This window comes from Rhopilema esculentum, chromosome 10, assembly GCF_057945365.1.
Source record: "Rhopilema esculentum isolate cy_ngs chromosome 10, ASM5794536v1, whole genome shotgun sequence".
Lineage (NCBI taxonomy): Eukaryota > Metazoa > Cnidaria > Scyphozoa > Rhizostomeae > Rhizostomatidae > Rhopilema > Rhopilema esculentum.
The window spans coordinates 16,012,724-16,032,161 of record NC_142824.1 but is presented as its reverse complement, the minus strand read 5'-3'; the positions used below and the strand labels follow the sequence as shown (position 1 = coordinate 16,032,161).

Below are 19,438 nucleotides of genomic sequence, written 5' to 3'. Positions count from 1 at the left end.
TAAAAAACTTTTATCGTTGTTGCTTCTCAGAAAAATGCAGTTATGAATTATTCTCTAAAAATATAAATATACAAAACGTATCATTTCTCAATTGATTACAAAGCAATCCTCGATGAATTTATAAGCTGATTTCCATTAACATAATCAGCAATATCTTCAAAAGCTGACGCGGTTTAAAAGTAGAAATAATAAGGGCGAAACAGCAAGTTAGGGAAAGGAATGAGGAATAAGCCCTGCCATTCTTCCTCAGCCAAAACCATGCATCGCGATTGGAGCATAACACACAAGCGCACTGCACATTGGCGCATTGCACGTCGATCCTCTTAATGAAATTAAATTTATTTAAACATGAAAGTAAAATTCAGTTCTACACTAAAAAGCATCATATTGTCTACTTTTATGAGCAGATTTAGTGACCGATAGCTGTCAATCACAACAACGGTTTCTTGGTGCAACGCCAAACTTGTGTCGAAGGCATTCTTATGCGAAGATGGTAATACATTGCAGAAAACAAGGTTATATAACTGAGGCACAGGGTTATTGCGTCTTCGGACATCATATCCCTCTCAACAGACTTGCTGTAAAAAATTTTTCATTCGGCATGTTTCAGTAAATACAAATTACAGTCCGCCTTAAAGGGAAGGCAGTCATTACATAGTTGGAAAAGCGAATTATTTACTAGATGTTGAGTTGGCACCAAACGATTGTCCAGTGGCTTGGAAGCTGTAACCATGTGCTGCATAAGCGGCAGCTGCACCAGCGGCGGCGGCAGCAGCAGCGGCGGCGGCAGCCAGGGAGCTCCCTTTTGACTTAGAGCCACGTCCACGCGTCGAGCCTGGCTTAGGGCCACGGGGCTTTGGCGAAGCGCCCCTTGCTGATCCACGGCCTCTTTTTCCTCTCCCAACCGGTTTTTCACTTGAAAATGAGGTTGGCGACTCTGTCCCGTGTCCAATGGCTGATGGTGGTCTCGTGCCACCTATTCCACTTAGAGATCCAGTCATGTCTTCATTCAGAAAAAATGAAGCTGAAAAAAGCAAAACAATCACTCACACTTGCTATTAGTCTACCAAGCAAAAATAACGAGAAATTCAGGCAGCAACAGGCAACGATATCTTCACGCAAAAAATTCCCCGTAGCACTGATGAAACTTGAAATATGAATAGCATTGAAAATTAATATGAAAAAATTAAAAAATAAAGATTAAAGAAACTTAACAAACATGATCCACGAGCCATCTTTTGTAAGTGTCATGACGTGGAGACAACAGTAACTTTTAGATCTCCAGAGCACAAGCGACTTGACTATTTCATGACCAACTATTTAATGCTACATTGAGTTACACAATATGACCTAATTATCAAACAATGTTCACAAATACCTGCATCTGTGCTGCAAATACTGGCAGAGTCATCAATAACAAGTGAATTATCACCATCGATCGACTCTGCTGCAAAAGAGATTACATCATTTCCAATTGGCGACGCACGTGTTGAAAACTGGTTTCCTTTTTGCTTCTGGCTTGTCATGTTTGGCGAGTTCTAAGGAAAAAGCCAATGTCAGTGTTCTCTGAAACCTTGAAAACTAACTTCCGTATCAAGAAAAAGAGGTTTTGTGATGTCACTCAGTGATACATGTAAGCCTTAAGTAACTAGTTAATATATATACCACCCTTAATCGCTTTTTTTAGGGACCCTATCTACCTTATTCACAAACTGTCACAAGTGAACACCTCGGGGTGGGGGCACATTAATAGGTTTGAGGTACAGGGAATTGTCATTAATAAGGGGTACTTTTTTTTAAAAGTGCGGAATTATCGGTATCAGTTTTCGAAAAATATGCGGAAATACGGGTAGCATTTGAAGAAACATGCAGAACCATGGGCACCATTTTGGGAAAATATTGCAAAATTATTGGAGGGGAATGTAGCATTAACAAAATGAATGTCCAGCAGAAATGAAAGCATGAATTATGTGTAATATTGAGATTTTAGGGGAAAGTTTGGGCATAAAAAATTTGTTTGATGATTTTTATGTGCTTTAAGAATATCTATTTGCTTTGCGGAATTTTGGGTATAGTTCTCATCATGTTTGCGGAATTATGGGTCACATTTTTTCAGATGTGCAGAATTATGGGTCGAATTTCTGTAACCGAAATGGCACGTCCACGTCCAAAATTAGGCTTAGTTAGCCACCATACAATTTACTATAAAAGGTTACAGCATATTTGTACCGTAAATACAATTGACGCAACAGTTCATATTTTTTGCATGCTTGGATCTTTCCATTGAGACTCTGTTAAGGAGGTTTGATAACAACATCTACTACATGCTACTATAAAAGGTTACACAGTAGTTGTAGTTTTAGTCAAATTGAAAAGACTGTGCTTAAACGAGGTTGGATCTGCATTCACTGGAATCGATACCTTCATAAAGTGCAGATAAATGAGGTATCTACCTGATTTGTTCCATTTGGCAGTTTTCGTTTCCTCCCGCCTTTTCTAGTCTGTTCCTCGCTTGCTTTCCTTTCTGCCTCACGTTGCAAAACTGTAAAAATTTATGATATGATTAACAAAACAAGAAAATAGGCCATACTCATAGCTGTTTGAGGAAATTCAATTGTCACGGGTATAGCAATGTATGTCCAGATTCAATGTATATCCAAATACCAACTTTTCAGCCTTTCGATTTGAAATTTGCTGGAAAAAACACTGTATTTACTTGTACAAGAATGTTTGACTTCAGCTAGATTTGATAGTGTTTAGTGATATTTGCAGAAAAAGCACGGGGATGTTAGATGCAAAAACGTTGTTTTGCCTTTTTAACAAGTATGAATTGCACGCGTTGCCTACATTTATCTTGCATTTCTGCGTCATCTAACAGCAGCGAAACAACTTCTTTTGGCTTCAGGGCATCAGGACGAAAGTGGCCACCAGAAATTACAATCTTTTGTATCTAAACAAGGAAATATTTACAATTATTGTCAATACAAGCTACCGTGTTAACTAGATTAAATGCCTTTAAAAGAAACTCGAACAAATCCGAAACCGGCGTCTACTAAAGGCCTGGCATTAACTTGAGTAAATACGGTAGATATACATGTATGTTTGTCATTATACTTTTTATATAACTGGTTATACATCGTCAAAACCAAACGTATTCTCTTAGAATACATTGAAAGAACAACAATAATTGACAAATTCGACGGATAAAAAAACTATTCCAGCACAAAAAAATGAAAAATTGTAAATGTCACGCAAAACTTCGAATACTTAAGGGCAAACAATTAGACAATACCTCACTCTTTTCTTTGGCTCTTTGCAAAATTCTTTCTTCGATCGAGCCTCTTGTCACGAGCCGGTATACCGTCACTTGTTTAGTTTGTCCCAGTCGGTGAGCCCTGTCCATTGCCTAAAATCGACCAAAATTAATTCCTCATTCCTCTTAAAAAATATCCCCCATAGTCTTCTTCGTAACAAATTAAATTGTTTATTAATAGGATTGTATGTTAATAGCATCAGAACCGTTTCAAAAAACAACGTTATGTGTCACAAAAAGCACGAAATAAAATAATGTTAACTGGAGCTGCGTTCACACCCGTGTGAATATGTTTATACCGGCTGAATATTTGGTAGGCAAAAATCGCGAGCGGCCTCATGCAAACCTTTATGGCCGACCAAATATTTGCACAGTTCCAAAAAAAAGGGTGTCGATGTGGGGTACGGAGGCAAACATAAAATGGCAAATCAAAGTTTTGGGGCTAAAATCTAATGTATTGTTGTTAGTTGGAAATAGTGAATAAAAGTTGGAAATATCACAAACACAGAACATTGGGTCATAGACAGAACCCCAAAAAGGTCACCTTTAATTTCAAGATGAGAAGCATTTAAGATATCAGAGACATTTTAACGAAACTTAAAAGAAAAAAGGCTGCTGGTTGTGATGATATACCAACACCATTGTTTGTTGCTGGGGCAAACGAGATAGCTGGTCCTCCCTCAAAGTTGATCAATCGATATCTTGAAATAGAAATCTTCCCATGTGCTGAAAAATGCTCTAAAATTACGCCAGTTTACAAGTCAGGTGAAAAGACGATCATGAATAACTTTCAAAAGTCTTTGAGCGGGTTGTGCACAATCAGCTCTATGACTATCTTGAGGCCAATAATATGCTTTCGGAGAGACAGTTTGGTTGTCGAAAGCGATCATCTACTCAACATGCAGTTACTTTTTTCTCAGATTTTATCAGAACCAATATGGACAGGGGCCTTATGACTGGAACTGTATTTATTGATGTGCGAAAGGCTTTTGACACGGTGGACCATGTGAGACTCCTATCTAAATTTCTAAATTATGATATTTAAAACAAGGAGCTTTGCTGGTTTGAATGCTATCTGTTTTATAGAACGCAAATTGTATCATATGATCGAGCCTTGTCAGAAAGTCAAGCTATTTCCTGTGGAGTACCGCAAGGATTCAAATTGGGCCCATATTGCTTTTTACCTTACTCGTGAACGATATCGATAAAAATTTAAGCCAATGTGAAATGACCCTCTATGCTGATGATTCTGTTTTGTACGTTGCTGGTAAAAAATGTGAATTTATCGAAGGAAAGTTAAACAGTGATCTAAAACAGATTCCTAACTGGTTTCATCAAAATAATCTCGTTATTAATCTTAAAAAGACCAAGACCGAGTGCGTTTTTTACGGTACAAACCAGAGAACTTCAAAATCCAAATGGAGAGCAAGATCAATCACACAAAGATCACAGAATCTAACGTATACGAATATCTTGGAGTAAAGATGGACAAAAACCTGACGTTTTCTGATCACTTCGAAAAAACAATGAAAAAAGCCACATCTAGTGTAAAGTTATTGTCGCGTATCCGGCATAATATCAGTCCTTACACAGCAGAAACAATTTACAATTTACAATTTTACCAATTCTTCTTTATTGCAACAATGTGTTCCTTCACATGGCACCATTAAAAAAGACGGTTTATGAGAACATTCAGAGACGGGCACTGAAAGTAATAAAGGGCAACAGGGACAGTGTATAGCTGGAGAAAGTCAGTAGTATACGAAACAAAATGTGAGCTTTGGAAGTTTTCAAAAGTTTGAATGGTGCATCGCCACACGCCTTTCGAAACTACTTCACTAGAGCAAAACACAGACAGTGTATTTGTGCAGATGTCCAAATATATTGTTATGCCCAAAGTACAATCCGAAGCAGGCAAGAAGGCAAAGGTTTTTAATAAATTAACAGACGAAATGAAGTGTGAAATTTAAGATTTAAGACTTTTTGTAAAAATTTAAACTTTGCCTTGTAAGATTTCAACTTCATAATGTATATAATTTTCATTTCGGTAATCCATGTATATTTTAGACAGGTATTTTAACCTGTATAAATATGATATCATTATTATTATTATTTGTTTTATTTTTCTCCGTTTTTCCTTTAACATTACGATTGTTATAGTTTTTTCTTGTAAAACCAGGCTAGCCAATTGCAAATTACCTTGTAATAGTGAGATTTGTAATTGTAGTTTAAGTTGAATTGAAAATGAAATGTTTCCATTATTATTATTATTAGTTAGTGTCACTGGTTAGATTTTGAATTTGTAGCTTGTGCATTGCTGTTTGCTTTGCTAAAAATATGAAAGACTTTCTTCGGAAAATACATTCCAAAATTCATGACCATTCTGAAAAGCATAACAAAAGTCGTAAATTTCCAATCAGGGTTAGCAGTTATTTCAGCCATCCATTTCAAACATAATTTTGCAAAGTGAGCACACAAGAACAGAGAATGCCAGAAGTTGTTTTGTTAGTCCTCCGTTTTCAATGATTTTTGGCGCCAAGTTTTTGACACATTGCGCAAGACATAAGAATTAGGTCACAATAGCGGCCCCATGTAAATGCAACGCCCAAGTGACCTCATTTGTGGCCAGCTTCAGTAGCAGGCCAGTTGTTTGGCCGACCAAATATTCGGCCGGCTCCGTGTGAACGCAGCATGCAAATCTTCGGTTTGGGGCGTTAATCTTTGTTTTGTGCTGTTGAAAACGACGTGCAAGATGGGGAAGCATTTACCGTTATTCTTGTGCCACAAAAATACACCTCTGCTTAAAAATATTTGAAAGATTTCCCACCAACCCGATGTGCAAAAAGAGTGGTGTGTCACAATGAAAATGTTTAAACCAATGTGTAAGAACTTACTTGCTGGTCCACCGTGGGATTCCAATCACTGTCATAAAAAATGACCTAAAAGTTGAAAATAAGATTTTAGCGAGAGCAGGTATGATATTGAGCAAATGCAAAACCCGCAGCGGTTTTTATGGTGCTAGGATGATGCAGATGATGATGCAGAATGGTGATTATATATGCTGTTAGAATGAAATACCATTCTCAAGGGAATAGACGTTTGAGTTTGATGAATCATTAGCTAAAAGCGCTAAACAAATTTGAAAAGGTAAATATTCTAACGTTAAACTCTTAAAGGAAACATACAGTATCTGCAGCAGTCAAATTGATGCCAAGTCCTCCAGCTCTAGTGCTGAGCAAAAATACGAAAATATCCGACCTGTAAAGAACATTAGCTACAAATTAGAAGATGGTAAATGACAGAAAGACAACAGCAATCCTAAAAATATTCTGTCACCTCACACTCATTATTCAACATCAATTATTAGAACGAATGTTGAACACACATGTCTTCAAATATGCACTGAATTACTCTCAGTTCTATGTAATCTTGTAAATTCAAGAAAATAGCTAATCTTAAAACATCTGATACAATATCTGTAAATTAATATAGGATTCAGGGGGTCAGCTTCCTTGGAACACTGAAAAGCTTTGCGGGCATGCTATAGAGCGGCTAAGACGAATCCCTGCCAAAGGGAAAATACGAAAGGGCTACGAAGAAAGCTAGATGAGATCAAGCTTGTTATGGTTTCGAAATAAAATAGGTTATAGGTATCTAGGAAGCAAGAAGAGAGAAAAACATTCCAATGTTTACAAGCTCTGGAAAAGAAAGATGGGAAGGAATCTGCCAACTTTTCACAATTGGTGCAATTTGCATACAAATTCGCAAGGCTTCATCCCTATTTTCAAGGAAAAACATAGATCAAATAATTATTTGTCATCACTTTTATAGTAATCATTGTAATGGAGATTCGACTCTATTCTGTCCCAGTGAGCATACTTACTTTGTTTGAAATTCCGCAACCATATCTCGACGATCTGAAATCTTCGAAGAGCCGTCCAGTCTCATGTATTTATACTTTTTGAAATTCATGAAGATCTACCAAAAAAGAGTTAAAATAAACAAAAATAAAAGGTGTCTTCAAGTGGTGATAGAGTAATAATGCGAGAGTCTTTGAAGCATTTTTGTCTATATTTATTTCAATAATATTCCATCGATACCAGCTTAGAAGCAAAGACAAATACGCAATGGTGATAAAGGAACGACAATAACAAACAAATCGTGCCTTAAAATTCTGCATCTAATGCATGTAAATTTATAGCAGTAAAAGCAATTAAATGAGTTATTGCTTTCTAGCTTGCCTGCTTTCTAGGTTTTTTGCTTGGTGGGTTGCTTAACAGATTGCTGAGTTGTTTGCATGTCAAAAGGATCTGCAATGCAAAGACTAACACAAAATATACATAAAAACGAAGATCATAATTAGAACATGTTACTCACCTCTAAAATATCGATCATTTTTGTCATCTGGGAATATATAAGAACCCTATGTCCTTCATCCTTGAGCTTTTTCAAAAGGCCATCTAAAACCTTCAATTTTCCACTGTCACTTATCAAAGCATTGCGATCTGAAAAGAAGGGTCAACGTAACGCCTTCATCAAGAAAAACGTACCTTACATCTGTTTAATCAGATGAAGAATGCAACTTCGAACTACCAAAGCAACAGCCTATCATTACCAATAGTTTTTAATATTTCAAAATGTCCTATCATTGTCAATAATAGCTTGAATTAAATGAAAAATCTACTAAAATTGTAAAATAACTTTTTTCTCACGAAAGAAGAAACCCCCACCTGGACACCTAACATGCGACCACCCATCCAATGGTTTAGCTGCTTCAAGGCCTGCCAATTCAGGTGGAAAAAACACTGCGTTTCTTTGGTGCCTTACATTATCTGCCAATGAACCATAAGAAATGACACAACGAAGGTCTGCTCCTCCAAACTGCAAGTCGTACGACTTGTATGCTGCATCTCGATCGGCGATATAGTATTGCTGAGTCGGCGATATTACCTGGAGAGAAGAATAAAAAGAGCACTTGGGAAATTTACGTGGCATTTTGTTGAAGAAACAGGAAAGAAGTAGCAGGAAAGAAGTAGCAGGAAAGAAGGAGCAGGAAAGAGGGAGCGAGGATATTAAGAATACGTGCATTGCTAATTTTTGTTTGTTTAGAAGCTTAGAATTAAACTTTTTGGTTGCTTTTGAAAATCTTAAGGTGTTTGGGACAAAGAGCAAACCAACATTTTTCAATGAAAAGTCAACAAAACCCGTTTCCTAGCCCAACATTTTCTTGCGGGCCAATAAAAGGCAGAAAAACCACCTTTTAAAGTACAGAAAACGCTTATTAACATAAAATCCAACTTCTGCGAGAGTAAAGTACGAACCGTCTCCTCAAAGGCAAAAAGAAACGATGGGTAACAAGTTGGTACAGTAAATCTTTCCTCTGTCACAACGGAATCCTTAGACAATCTACGAAAGATAAGACAGGAAAACTGTTATAGCAAAATGGGTGCAAGCGAATCCAGATTAGGAAGATAAATTATTGAAAAAATGTACCATCAGGAGGTGTTAAGTTGAAGAAATTGAAGAAAAAGCGACGAAAAATTGCAAGAAAAAATATCAAATCTAACCAAAAAAATTCGAAGAATTATTCTTAGGTATTAACGTGGATAGAAGTGGCATGAAAAATGAATATAAACCAGAAGAGCACTGGAATCAAACAGAAGCAAGCAGAAATGACCTTTGCAGTGAAAGAGAGTCCTCGTGCATAAAATGTTCATTTGACTTGTGCAAACATTTTTTAGGTGACTTTCTTGGTGAAGTTGGCGTAGATTTTGTGGATGATCTTTTCGCTGTCTTAAGCTCAAGCAACTGTGCTTTTCTTCTCTCGACAAGCTCTGGGATGCGTGAAATTCGCTGTGTTAAATGAGCAGCAAACGTTGAAATGTTCGAAGTAAAAACCAGTTTGTTCATGACATCAGGAAAGCTTCTTGACAAGGAATTAGTTGGCAGTTCAGAACACACAAGCAAATCTCTTGAACAGCTGCAAAAACAAGGGAAATAACAAAGTATTCTGGCTAAGTTTGCGCTAATTTTCAATGAAGACCTTCGCAGGAGGCCTTTGAAAACAGTTATTTATTGATGAAATGATTTCCAAAACAAGCCTCCTTTAAAGGAAGTAATCAGTAACAGCTGACGATCCAATAAAACGATCCATTTGTTGCCAAAATTTTCATCAACAATATAAAATATCTCTTTAGTTGGGAAATATGCAGCTCGCATAGAAAAGCTTGTACGGAAGTAACAGTAAGAATAATGGCCGTAACGGTAATTTACCTCTTGGCAGTATGCTGTAAAGACCAAAGCCGCCAGTGACGAATTTTCATGGCATCCTCCATCGATGAGAAGACTGTGCTTAGCCTGGAAAAGTGTGGTTAATATGATTAAGTTTCTTGCTTAGTCACGAGCATATGGACTGTTAACCGTACAACTGCAAGACCATAGACCTCGAAAGACAATATAAACAAGTATTCGCTGCTGGTGACTAGAGTAGCAGAAATGGAAGTGAATATTGTGGTATTAAACGAGGTGTTTAGAAAATAAATTAAAACCATGTATAAACAGAGACTACTCATCAAGAGATGAAAAATATAATTATCACAACTAATGTAAAGACACAGTTAATGGAGAAACATTAAAAATTAAGAACATGCAATAAATGAATACTCAATTACCGAAAAGCAAAACTTTTGAATATTTTGTAAACTTCCGCTGGACTGAGATTAATGAACCTCGTGACAGAAAAACAGCTAGAACAGATTCCATCTACAAGGGTAAAATGCATAACGTCATTATTCACAGATGAAATTCCTTTAAAGGTATGTCACCAGTTCGACTTCTGAATGAAAACACACTGGTCAAACCGAAGCAATAGAAAAGGCAAAGAACAGGAACGGCAAATCAGAAGAAAATCAAAATGCTATATTCATTTCTTAATAAAATATATCAGTTTTATAGCTGCATTTTCAGAGGACTTTCGACGTTAAAATAAGCAGGTAAAACGATCAAAAAAGGAAAATATGAAAACAGCATGGAAAAGCGGAACCATTAGACAGGGAATTTTTGCCGATGAACAAGCGAAGAGGGCAACCAGATATTTTTCACTTGTTACCTCTTCCTTGGGCTAATGTTTCAAAATTATGAAGGGTGTCCAACAAAATTTTCATTGGTTGAAACTACCCGTCAAAACTAAAACGCCATTATAAAGTAGCGAGAGTCTTCTAAGTAATATGAACACTTTCGACGCAGCTCATCTGCATCTACAAAGATGCGAAAGATTTGAAGCTCAAAAACCCATTCGGAAATTACCCATTTCCCGTGCTTGTGAATTACGCATATGATGACGTCATCAATACTTTGACAACTGATAGTTTTAAATTCGTTGATTTTAGAACATATGTTTTTAGCATATATTATTCCGTTTTTAATACTCTTTCGGTGGTGACTGGTTAAAAACAAAAAACCCACCAAACGCTTTCTTTTTTCTCTCATTTAACTTTTGATCCGTGTCTGGTAATAAATTTTTTGCTTATCTTTGGATATTATCGGTTTTTTTTACTATGACGATGAAAAGTACTTTAGTATTATATGTTTGCGCTCTTCAATGCTGTTTTCAGATATTGCTGTATCAACGGCTTACATACAGCAATCCAAGCGATCAATGGATTACATAATTGTTTGTGGTCCTTACGTATAGAATACATATTAACTTACATATTAACATATTAAAACAGACCACAGTTAAAGATGACAGAGAAATAAATTTGGACCCATACTGTCATTAGTCTGAAAAGTGCTTGAGATATATCCGGGACTCCAAATACTGCCATCAAAAACATATGACCTGAAAAACATTTGATAAAGATGTATGTAACAATTAGCATATAGCACCATAGACAAAACTGATATGAGACGTCTTCCTAAAAAAGCCAGCGTTAATTAACGCTATAATGAAACAAAGCAAATTTGCTACGATGACCATCACTAAGCCTTTTAAAAGTCTCCTGCACTGAAGGAGCAAATTTAGTTCTGGTTATAGGCTGGGATGCCAAGTCAAAGATATACAGTTTACCTGCTCTTGGGAACATCCAAGCGATCAATGAATCCTACAAGAAAATGATACGCTCGAATGAGAACTCTAATAGAAAAAGCTGCAATAAAAAAGAAATCAACTGTCTTACATAAGAAAAAGAGGCCTTTGGTCAAGAGTAAATTACGTTATGTAACTCTTACCGCTATGATGCAGTAACCGAGGCAGTTGGAACTGGGAAAACTTGAAGCAAAGAGGTGACCTGATGTCTCTTCTTTCAAAAATTTCTGGGTGATTACAAACCTGTAGTAAAAAAATAATTTTACACTAACATTTGAAGCCTGCGCTACCACACTCATCATAAAAGTTACTTTAAGTTTAAATCTTCGAAAGAATAGAAATTATTATATTGGCTGTAATAAGAAAATGGCACGGGTATCCATAACGATACACTGATACACAGTTGTTTCATGACGTCATGACGATACATAACGGTAATAGTTAAATACTTAATGATAGCATGGAAATTGTTAATCATACTAAATGCAAGTTGAAAAAAGCTATTTTTATCAGCAACCTGTCAGCTTGGAACGTACAAAACAAATAGGAGAGACAACGAAATAAACCTTATGGCATTCGACATTTTGTTATTGCCTAAAGCAGAGACAGACTGTTTAGAATTATCAAAGCTCATCTGATTGGCTCACCTTCCTGAACTGCATGACCAGGTTCATCAATGTGTTTGCAAATTGATTGGTTGATGACGAAGATGATGATTGTGACACAAGATCTTCGATGGAAATCTTGTTCTTTACCGCTTGATACAGTAATCTTTGCCGCGGAGACATTTCACATTCTATTTTAATTTCAATCTGAAAAACGAATGTTACACTTTAGACCCATTTCATTAAAACTCTCTGGTTCATCAGAGTTCAACAAATACTAGCTTTTTGCATCAAACAAACTTGTGACGAAATACCTTGAAACTTCAGCTTCAAAGGTTTTTTTTGATATTATGCAGCAAACGATGCATGGAATCTTAATTTCAAGTTTTCGGTTAATTATTATTGTTCGTTTTGACGCAATTCCGCTCTAAATGTCATGAAATTATCGTCAAGTGTTCGACCATTGTCGGCATTTCATGTGACCCAATGCGTGTGACGTCACAAACACCATGTTTTCATTCCTTGAATAGAAATCACGCACGGACTGGACAGTTCAGTTTATCTTGTTCAGTTACTATTCGAGGAGATCTACGTAGCCTTTGATCCAAGATACATGAAAATTGGAGGCTAATGAAATGTACGAAGGATATGTGCTGGCTGGTACTGCGTTATGTTAGGATGGAATTAAAGTTTGGAAGGAATAGGCACTTGTAGCTGCTCGAAGAAATTCTCAATTCTGAAGTCGATCATGCTGACGAATGTAAGAATCTTTTCATTTTATCATGAATCTAGCTTCTTTTTCGAATAAATTCAAAATATTGTTACTTCGATAGAATATTTCTACATCAATATATATTATGAACGTTACTTTATTTTGGGTTTGCAAACTCGTCGGTTCACCCGAGTTACAGGAGTGCAGCGGCCTGGGAATTGAAAATTTTACAAAGTTGTTTTCCTGCAAATAGCGACTCGATCGTACCAGGTTCTTAACCCCTGAAAATCTTTCATGTGATTGAATAAAAAATATACCGAAAACGAGTGACTTACATTCGAAATCTTTACTACATATATTGAAGTTAACCAGGATCAAAGACCGAGATTAACTTTATGGGGAGGGGGGGGGCAGCCTTGATAAATTAGTCTAACAGCAGCCGTATTTAACAAAATAAAAGTATTTTACTTAGGTTTCCAGAAAATAAAAAATCCTGTCAATATATTTATCGCTACCATTATATGATATGTTGGCCCGCCACACACTGGGTCCTGCAAGACGGAGAAAGGGCCTCAAACGCGTTGAATAATACGATATTTTTGCAAATTTTATTATGAAAGGTTTGTAAAGGAGTCATAATCTGTTTTCCAATCAGGTTGTCGAAATGGAGCCAAAACCTACTCAATGAATGTATTGATGCTCATCCGCAAAGTCATGAAAGTACGGCCCTTCCAGACTGTCGTGTTGCTCAAGTGATGTGAACATGGTGTTTGTGACGTTACGATTATGCGGAAGGCTCGGGCAAACTCGTCCGTGCTCGGAAAATGTTCGGTGGCTAACTTTGAGGCTCAATAACTCGATAACTGTGTCGAATATTAGAAAAATAATAATGTACCAGGTATTTATGCTCTATATGCTTTCATTTGAGGTCAAGTTAGTTTTGCGAGTCAGTTCACCTTTAAAGGAAAATTTTGAAGAGAAGATAACGAGATTATCGAAAATTGCAGAAGTAAAGACAAATTCGATTACAAACCAATGTAAACTGAATTTCGACTCACCTTATCTGACAATTCATTTTCCACATCTTTTTTTATTCTTCGCAACATAAATGGTTTCAGAATCATGTGCAGCCTTGACAACTGATCTATAATAATAATAATAATAATAAGAGGAATATTTATACAGGGTAAAACCTTGTCAATACTACGAGTATTGTTATCAATAAGGGCCCTGTCTGAAAGAAAAATGTAACACATCAAAAATACATAATACAAAGTAAAAGCCTTAAAATGTCTTTTAATATTTCTTCTTAAAAAAATTCTAAAAAAATCCTAAGAAATCATAGTTATGAAAAAAAACGACTATAATCCTTTCAAATGTTCGCTAAGTCTATGCTTGAAAACAACAATCGAGTCTAAACTTCGAATCTCGATTGGTAGCTCGTTGAAGCAATCATGGCAAACGGAATCTAGGCAAACGGAATCTAGGCAAACGGAATCTAGGCAAACGGAATCTAGGCAAACGGAATCTAGGCAAACGGAATCTAGGCAAACGGAATGGCGCATAAGTCAATCTGTAAATAAACTAAGAGCAATACTAGAAGTAAATTAAACACTTGAACCATTTTCCTCTAGGGTTACGTACAAGAATAAAAGAAAAAATTTGACGGAAACATACGACAAATCAAAATTGTTATCGGCACTAAGAAATCTAAAGCAGCCCCTATTTCCACTACCTGCTTTCGTTCTAGTTGTTTCCAATGAAGGAAACAAAGACCAATCAAAAATTGAGTTTTCAAAAAACGCTCATTTTAAACTTAAACAATAAACAATCTTTAAAAAACAGGGAATCTCTAAAGTGCACATTGTTAAATGAAAAAGTATCGTTGAATGAAGTCAGGTAAAAATGGTAGAAAAACGCTGTAAGCGATAGGTAGTCTGAGTCTGCCACTTTCCCTATTCTTTCCGTATTTATACGTGCAATGAAGAAGATGAGAACGAAAAAAGCGCAGAAAATGAAGAAGTTTTAAACATCTTTTTGATTATACCAAAAATAAGCAAAGATGTTACAGTTGAGCACTCATTTCTTATTTGGTGAATTTCACATACTTTTATCAATGTGAGATCTATTTTCAGCATGACTTTCTATGTCTTTGGAGAACCATTCGTTGAATTCCTCGTGGTCATCAAACAGTGTAGGCATAATGAAATGCAGAAGAGCCCAAAGCTGAAAACAAAAAATTAACAAAAATTTACATTTTATAATTTGAAATTATTTTTTATTTCTGCCTTTTTTAAAGTAGCTTGAAATAGATAAGCATCGCTATGTCTACTAATCTTACCGTGCTTAGAAAACTAAGCTTACCTCAGCCATTGTATTTTGAATAGGAGTTCCCGTTAGCAGCAGCCTATTTCTACAGTTAAATCCAAGAAGAATTTTCCATCGAACGCTGAAAAGGAAGATTAATAAGATATATACACTTGCATTCCAATCACAAGGATCATTTCACAATAGTTAAGTCCACCGCCGGATTAAGGCAGGGCCCAAAGGGTTCGGCCCTGGAACACCCACAAAGCTGTGGCCTCCTACCAATATAGGCATTAAATTTTAACATCAGACTAATTGTTACTGTATACATCACTAAAACACGTATACACATGTAATAAAGTCAGTCACAAAAAGAAGGTTTTGAAGCGTTAAAATTTATTTGGTAAATTGATTGATAAGATAAATCATGACATATAAATCAGCCAAATCATTCAATCATATATAAAAAACCAGTCGGTCAGCCAAATATACCAATGCAACTTTCATTTAAGACGCTAGAGAATGAATTAATGTCAAGACAGGCAGCATAATACAGTGTGATATAGCGTGTTTTCACCAAAAGGTCTATTTGCCTTATGAATTTCTCACTTGAAGTATCAAAACCTGCACAACTGTCAACAGACACCGGCAATCAAAAAACTTAAATTCATAATTCATGCAACAAATATTGCGTAGTTATACGTAGACCGTAGAGCGTTTGCATTGCGAGCTTTCCTGTTACCAGGAAACGAGGACAAAGTTAAAAAACGAAACTTATCAACAAGACTCAGCTACATGGCTACAAAGCAGTACACTATGCGGTATGAAAAATGATAAATGAACTTTACCTTGAACTGCTTTTGATCGCTTGGGCTTCATCTAGAACTAAATACTGCCACCTTATACGCTGGAAGTACCTTACATCTTGAACCACCTACAGAGATTAATTGAACCATACTTTAAACGAGCATCGTAAATGCAATACTCTTCATTAAGGTACCGAACAACTTCCTTGTATCTCAAGAAGTGAAATGGCAAAGAATGGACAATATACAATGTCCTTTTATGGGTCGGTGTTAAAAGTGTTTTGGAAGAATGAGATGGGATATATTTTCTCCGTATTGAGTTAAGACCCGAAACTCTGAATCAAGTAAAATAAGCGCCTTTAGGAAAATAAATATATATGTTGTTTCTTTATTAATTTAAACAATTAACGAAAGGTTACATCATGAACTCACTGAAACTTCATTACAGCGTGTAGAAAGTTGATAGTTAAAACATTCGTCATTTACAGTTCACTGTATCAGTGACATTCCTAATCTGAAGAAGTGAGGTTGCGCTTAATACACCACCACATCAAGAAAAATCCTTAAAAATTGGAGATTATACACGGGAAACTCCATAAGTGCTTTAAGCCCGGTTCTCTAATATCGCAGACTGCCAGTGACCGTCACCGACACAAGTGTTCTCATATAATACTTATCTCCGATGACCTGCGATGACCTGGCATATGAGAACCAGGCTCTTTAGGGACATTTATCTTGATAAATATAAAGTGATAAGGCATCAAGCACAAAACTTTCTTTGTTTTCAATTTTAGATGATCTACACAAAATGTCAGGTCCAGGGGGAGGGGGTGCTTCGAATGAGAATTTGTTTCTTACCAGCTGATAACTTGTTATCAACACGTGAAAAGGTGCATTTTCCTTTGTATTAATGAAAGTCTGGTTCTGGTTCCAAAATTTTCTCAGACTTTTCCTGTCACTTGGATTTCCCCAGTATGGTAAAACCTGTAAAAAAGTTTGAAATTATAAACATAAGATTGTTATGCAGAAATGAATATAGGAGAAAAAGAATTATAGGCAGAGAGAAAGTAAGGAAAGTTAGAAAAAAATGAAGGAAATGAGATTTTTCTGGTCTTGGAAGATATTGCCGCAATTACCTTGAATTCTGGAACGAATCGAGAAACTTCTTGCTGCCAGTTATGAAGTGTCGACGCCGGCGCAACAACGAGAAAGGGGCCCCAGATATCATCAGCCTAAAATCAGGAACATAAAACTAGTTGGCACCCTTAAAGTGACCACAAATCAAAGGCTACCACAAATCAAATAGTCTTCACAATTACATTAACGAGCGAAGATTATTCGGTCAGGAGATCTTACCTCTGCAAGGTACGAAAGAAAGGCTATGCTTTGAACTGTTTTACCAAGACCCATTTCGTCGGCAAGAATTCCATTTATTCCCTGAATAACGAATCATTATTAATAAGCTTCTGGTAACAAAGATCAGCTGGCAGGCTCTACTCGCAAGGTTAAAAACAGCATGCAGATTGAAAAGGATTTAATCATGCTCCGTAAAAATGCAATCAAATTTGAAAGCAACTTTAATGTGGCTAATCAGAAATTAAGCGTGAAACAGGTTTGTGGATGGAAAAAGAGGCAAACATGAAAAGTTCCAAATAACAAGCACCGCTCGCATGATTAAGCTATTAAAAAGAAACAAAGAACCGAGAGCTCAATCTGCCCTAATCCTTGTTATGGTATCTTTGAATAGCCAGATTTTTATCTTGAATGTAAATTATTTCAAATCTTCCTCGTGAATTTGCTGAATAGAGCAACAACTAATTGAGGTGCAAGAAAGGAGAATCGTTGTTTCTTCCGTTTTTCCGTTGAAGTTAATTTCCTACAAAACATATTGTATAATAACTCTAGAACCCTCTTGCTGCCCATTTTCAATTGCGGAATGACAAAAGTAATTGCAAAAAAGCATCCCTCTCACCTGCTCGTACAAATTTGCCAACCAATTCATTCCTTTCAGTTGGTAGGTCTTGAGCTTTCCAGAAAAAAGTTTGGGCTGTGGAACTTCCTTTGCACCCATGGTAGGGTTAGCAAGACTAAAATCTTGATCAACTAAAAAGTAAAAATAAAACCCATGATCGACATATATCAATGTAAAACATATTTTCACTAAAATCTAAAAAAAGCATCCTTGAACTAGAGCATCGTAATTAACTTACAGTTTTCTTGGGAAAGTTCCGTTTTCTTTGTTCCGATTCCAAATGTACTTGTCTAAAATGAATAGGAAATAAAATAAAATTGAGATGAATAAATATGAAACATAAGCTCCATTCGTTCGCTAGATATATGGCAGGACCTAAAAACTGTGCTTGTCAAAAATGGATACCTAACCAAAAGAGATTGATGAATATCTATTAAACTTCAGGCCCATTCTTTCCTTAGATATATAGCAGGACCTAACAATTGCGCTTGTCTGGATGGCTAATTTAAAAAACCTTGAGGAGCATCTACGAAAATTAAGGTCCATGGGTTGAATGGAAGACCCTTGGGTTGGATTACACAGCATTCCGTTGATGGGAATAAACTTACGTTGAATAGATGATCCTTAGGTTGAATAAAAGAGCCTTTGGTTGAATAAAAGTGCCTTAAGTTGAATACAAGAGCTTGGGGTTGAATGTAACAGCTTGGGGTTGAATGGAAGAGCCTTGGGTTGAATGGAAGAGCCTTGGGCTGAATGGAAGAGCCTTGGGTTGAATGGAAGAGCATTGAGTTGAATGGAAGAGCCTTAAGTTGAATAGAAGAGCATTGAGTTGAATGGAAGAGCCTTTGGTTGAATGGAAGAGCTTGGGTTGAATGGAAGAGCCTTGGGTTGAATGGAAGAGCATTGGGTTGAATGGAAGAGCCTTGGGTTGAATGGAAGAGCCTTAAGTTGAATAGAAGAGCATTGCGTTGAATGGAAGAGCCTTGGGCTGAATGGAAGAGCCTTGGGTTGAATGGAAGAGCATTGGGTTGAATGGAAGAGCCTTAAGTTGAATAGAAGAGCATTGAGTTGAATGGAAGAGCCTTGGGTTGAATGGAAGAGCCTAAGGTGAATGGAAGAGCCTAAGTTGGATGGAAAAGCCTTGGGTTGAATGGAAGAGCCTACGTTGAATGGAAGAGCCTTGGGTTGAATGGAAGAGCCTAAGTTGAATGGAAGAGCCTAAGTTGAATGGAAGAGCCTTGGGTTGAATGGAAGAGCCTAAGTTGAATGGAAGAGCCTTGGGTTGAATGGAAGAGCCTAAGTTGAATGGAAGAGCCTTGGGTTGAATGGAAGAGCCTAAGTTGAATGGAAGAGCCTTGGGTTGAATTGGAGATCCTTAAGTTGAAAGTGCTTGGGTTGAATGGGAGAGCCTTAGGTTGAATGGAAGAGCCTTGGGTTGAATGGAAGAGCCTAAGTTGAATGGAAGAGCCTAAGTTGAATGGAAGAGCCTAAGTTGAATGGAAGAGCCTTGGGTTGAATGGAAGAGCCTAAGTTGAATGGAAGAGCCTAAGTTGAATGGAAGAGCCTAAGTTGAATGGAAGAGCCTACGTTGAATGGAAGAGCCTTGGGTTGAATGGAAGAGCCTAAGTTGAATGGAA

The 19,438-nt window shown here is 36.7% G+C and overlaps 1 protein-coding gene and 1 long non-coding RNA gene across 2 annotated transcripts in view; one reads left to right on the top strand and one right to left on the bottom strand.

The window, feature by feature from the left end:
* The window catches only part of LOC135685596 (chromatin-remodeling ATPase INO80), a 33,197-nt gene continuing 13,759 nt past the window's right edge, over positions 1–19,438 (bottom strand). Inside the window, exons 16-42 of the mRNA XM_065201581.2 lie at positions 18,040–18,091; positions 17,802–17,932; positions 17,186–17,266; positions 16,966–17,061; positions 16,688–16,813; positions 15,872–15,957; positions 15,081–15,165; positions 14,825–14,942; positions 13,775–13,860; positions 12,047–12,211; positions 11,543–11,642; positions 11,382–11,415; positions 11,086–11,153; positions 9,985–10,075; positions 9,587–9,670; positions 8,991–9,293; positions 8,635–8,719; positions 8,044–8,263; positions 7,691–7,818; positions 7,197–7,291; positions 6,499–6,571; positions 6,208–6,252; positions 3,293–3,406; positions 2,848–2,950; positions 2,454–2,542; positions 1,379–1,538; positions 1–1,024 (exon numbers count right to left, since the gene is read on the bottom strand). Coding sequence (XP_065057653.2) covers positions 672–1,024; positions 1,379–1,538; positions 2,454–2,542; positions 2,848–2,950; positions 3,293–3,406; positions 6,208–6,252; positions 6,499–6,571; positions 7,197–7,291; positions 7,691–7,818; positions 8,044–8,263; positions 8,635–8,719; positions 8,991–9,293; positions 9,587–9,670; positions 9,985–10,075; positions 11,086–11,153; positions 11,382–11,415; positions 11,543–11,642; positions 12,047–12,211; positions 13,775–13,860; positions 14,825–14,942; positions 15,081–15,165; positions 15,872–15,957; positions 16,688–16,813; positions 16,966–17,061; positions 17,186–17,266; positions 17,802–17,932; positions 18,040–18,091 — 3,171 coding nt within the window. The 3' untranslated portion in view covers positions 1–671. The remainder of the gene's footprint in view (positions 1,025–1,378; positions 1,539–2,453; positions 2,543–2,847; positions 2,951–3,292; positions 3,407–6,207; positions 6,253–6,498; positions 6,572–7,196; positions 7,292–7,690; positions 7,819–8,043; positions 8,264–8,634; positions 8,720–8,990; positions 9,294–9,586; positions 9,671–9,984; positions 10,076–11,085; positions 11,154–11,381; positions 11,416–11,542; positions 11,643–12,046; positions 12,212–13,774; positions 13,861–14,824; positions 14,943–15,080; positions 15,166–15,871; positions 15,958–16,687; positions 16,814–16,965; positions 17,062–17,185; positions 17,267–17,801; positions 17,933–18,039; positions 18,092–19,438) is intronic.
* LOC148959503 (uncharacterized) overlaps positions 5,249–19,438 on the top strand; it is a 228,097-nt gene continuing 213,907 nt past the window's right edge. The window contains exon 1 of the long non-coding RNA XR_016144168.1: positions 5,249–5,384. This is a non-coding gene — a long non-coding RNA (uncharacterized LOC148959503). The remainder of the gene's footprint in view (positions 5,385–19,438) is intronic.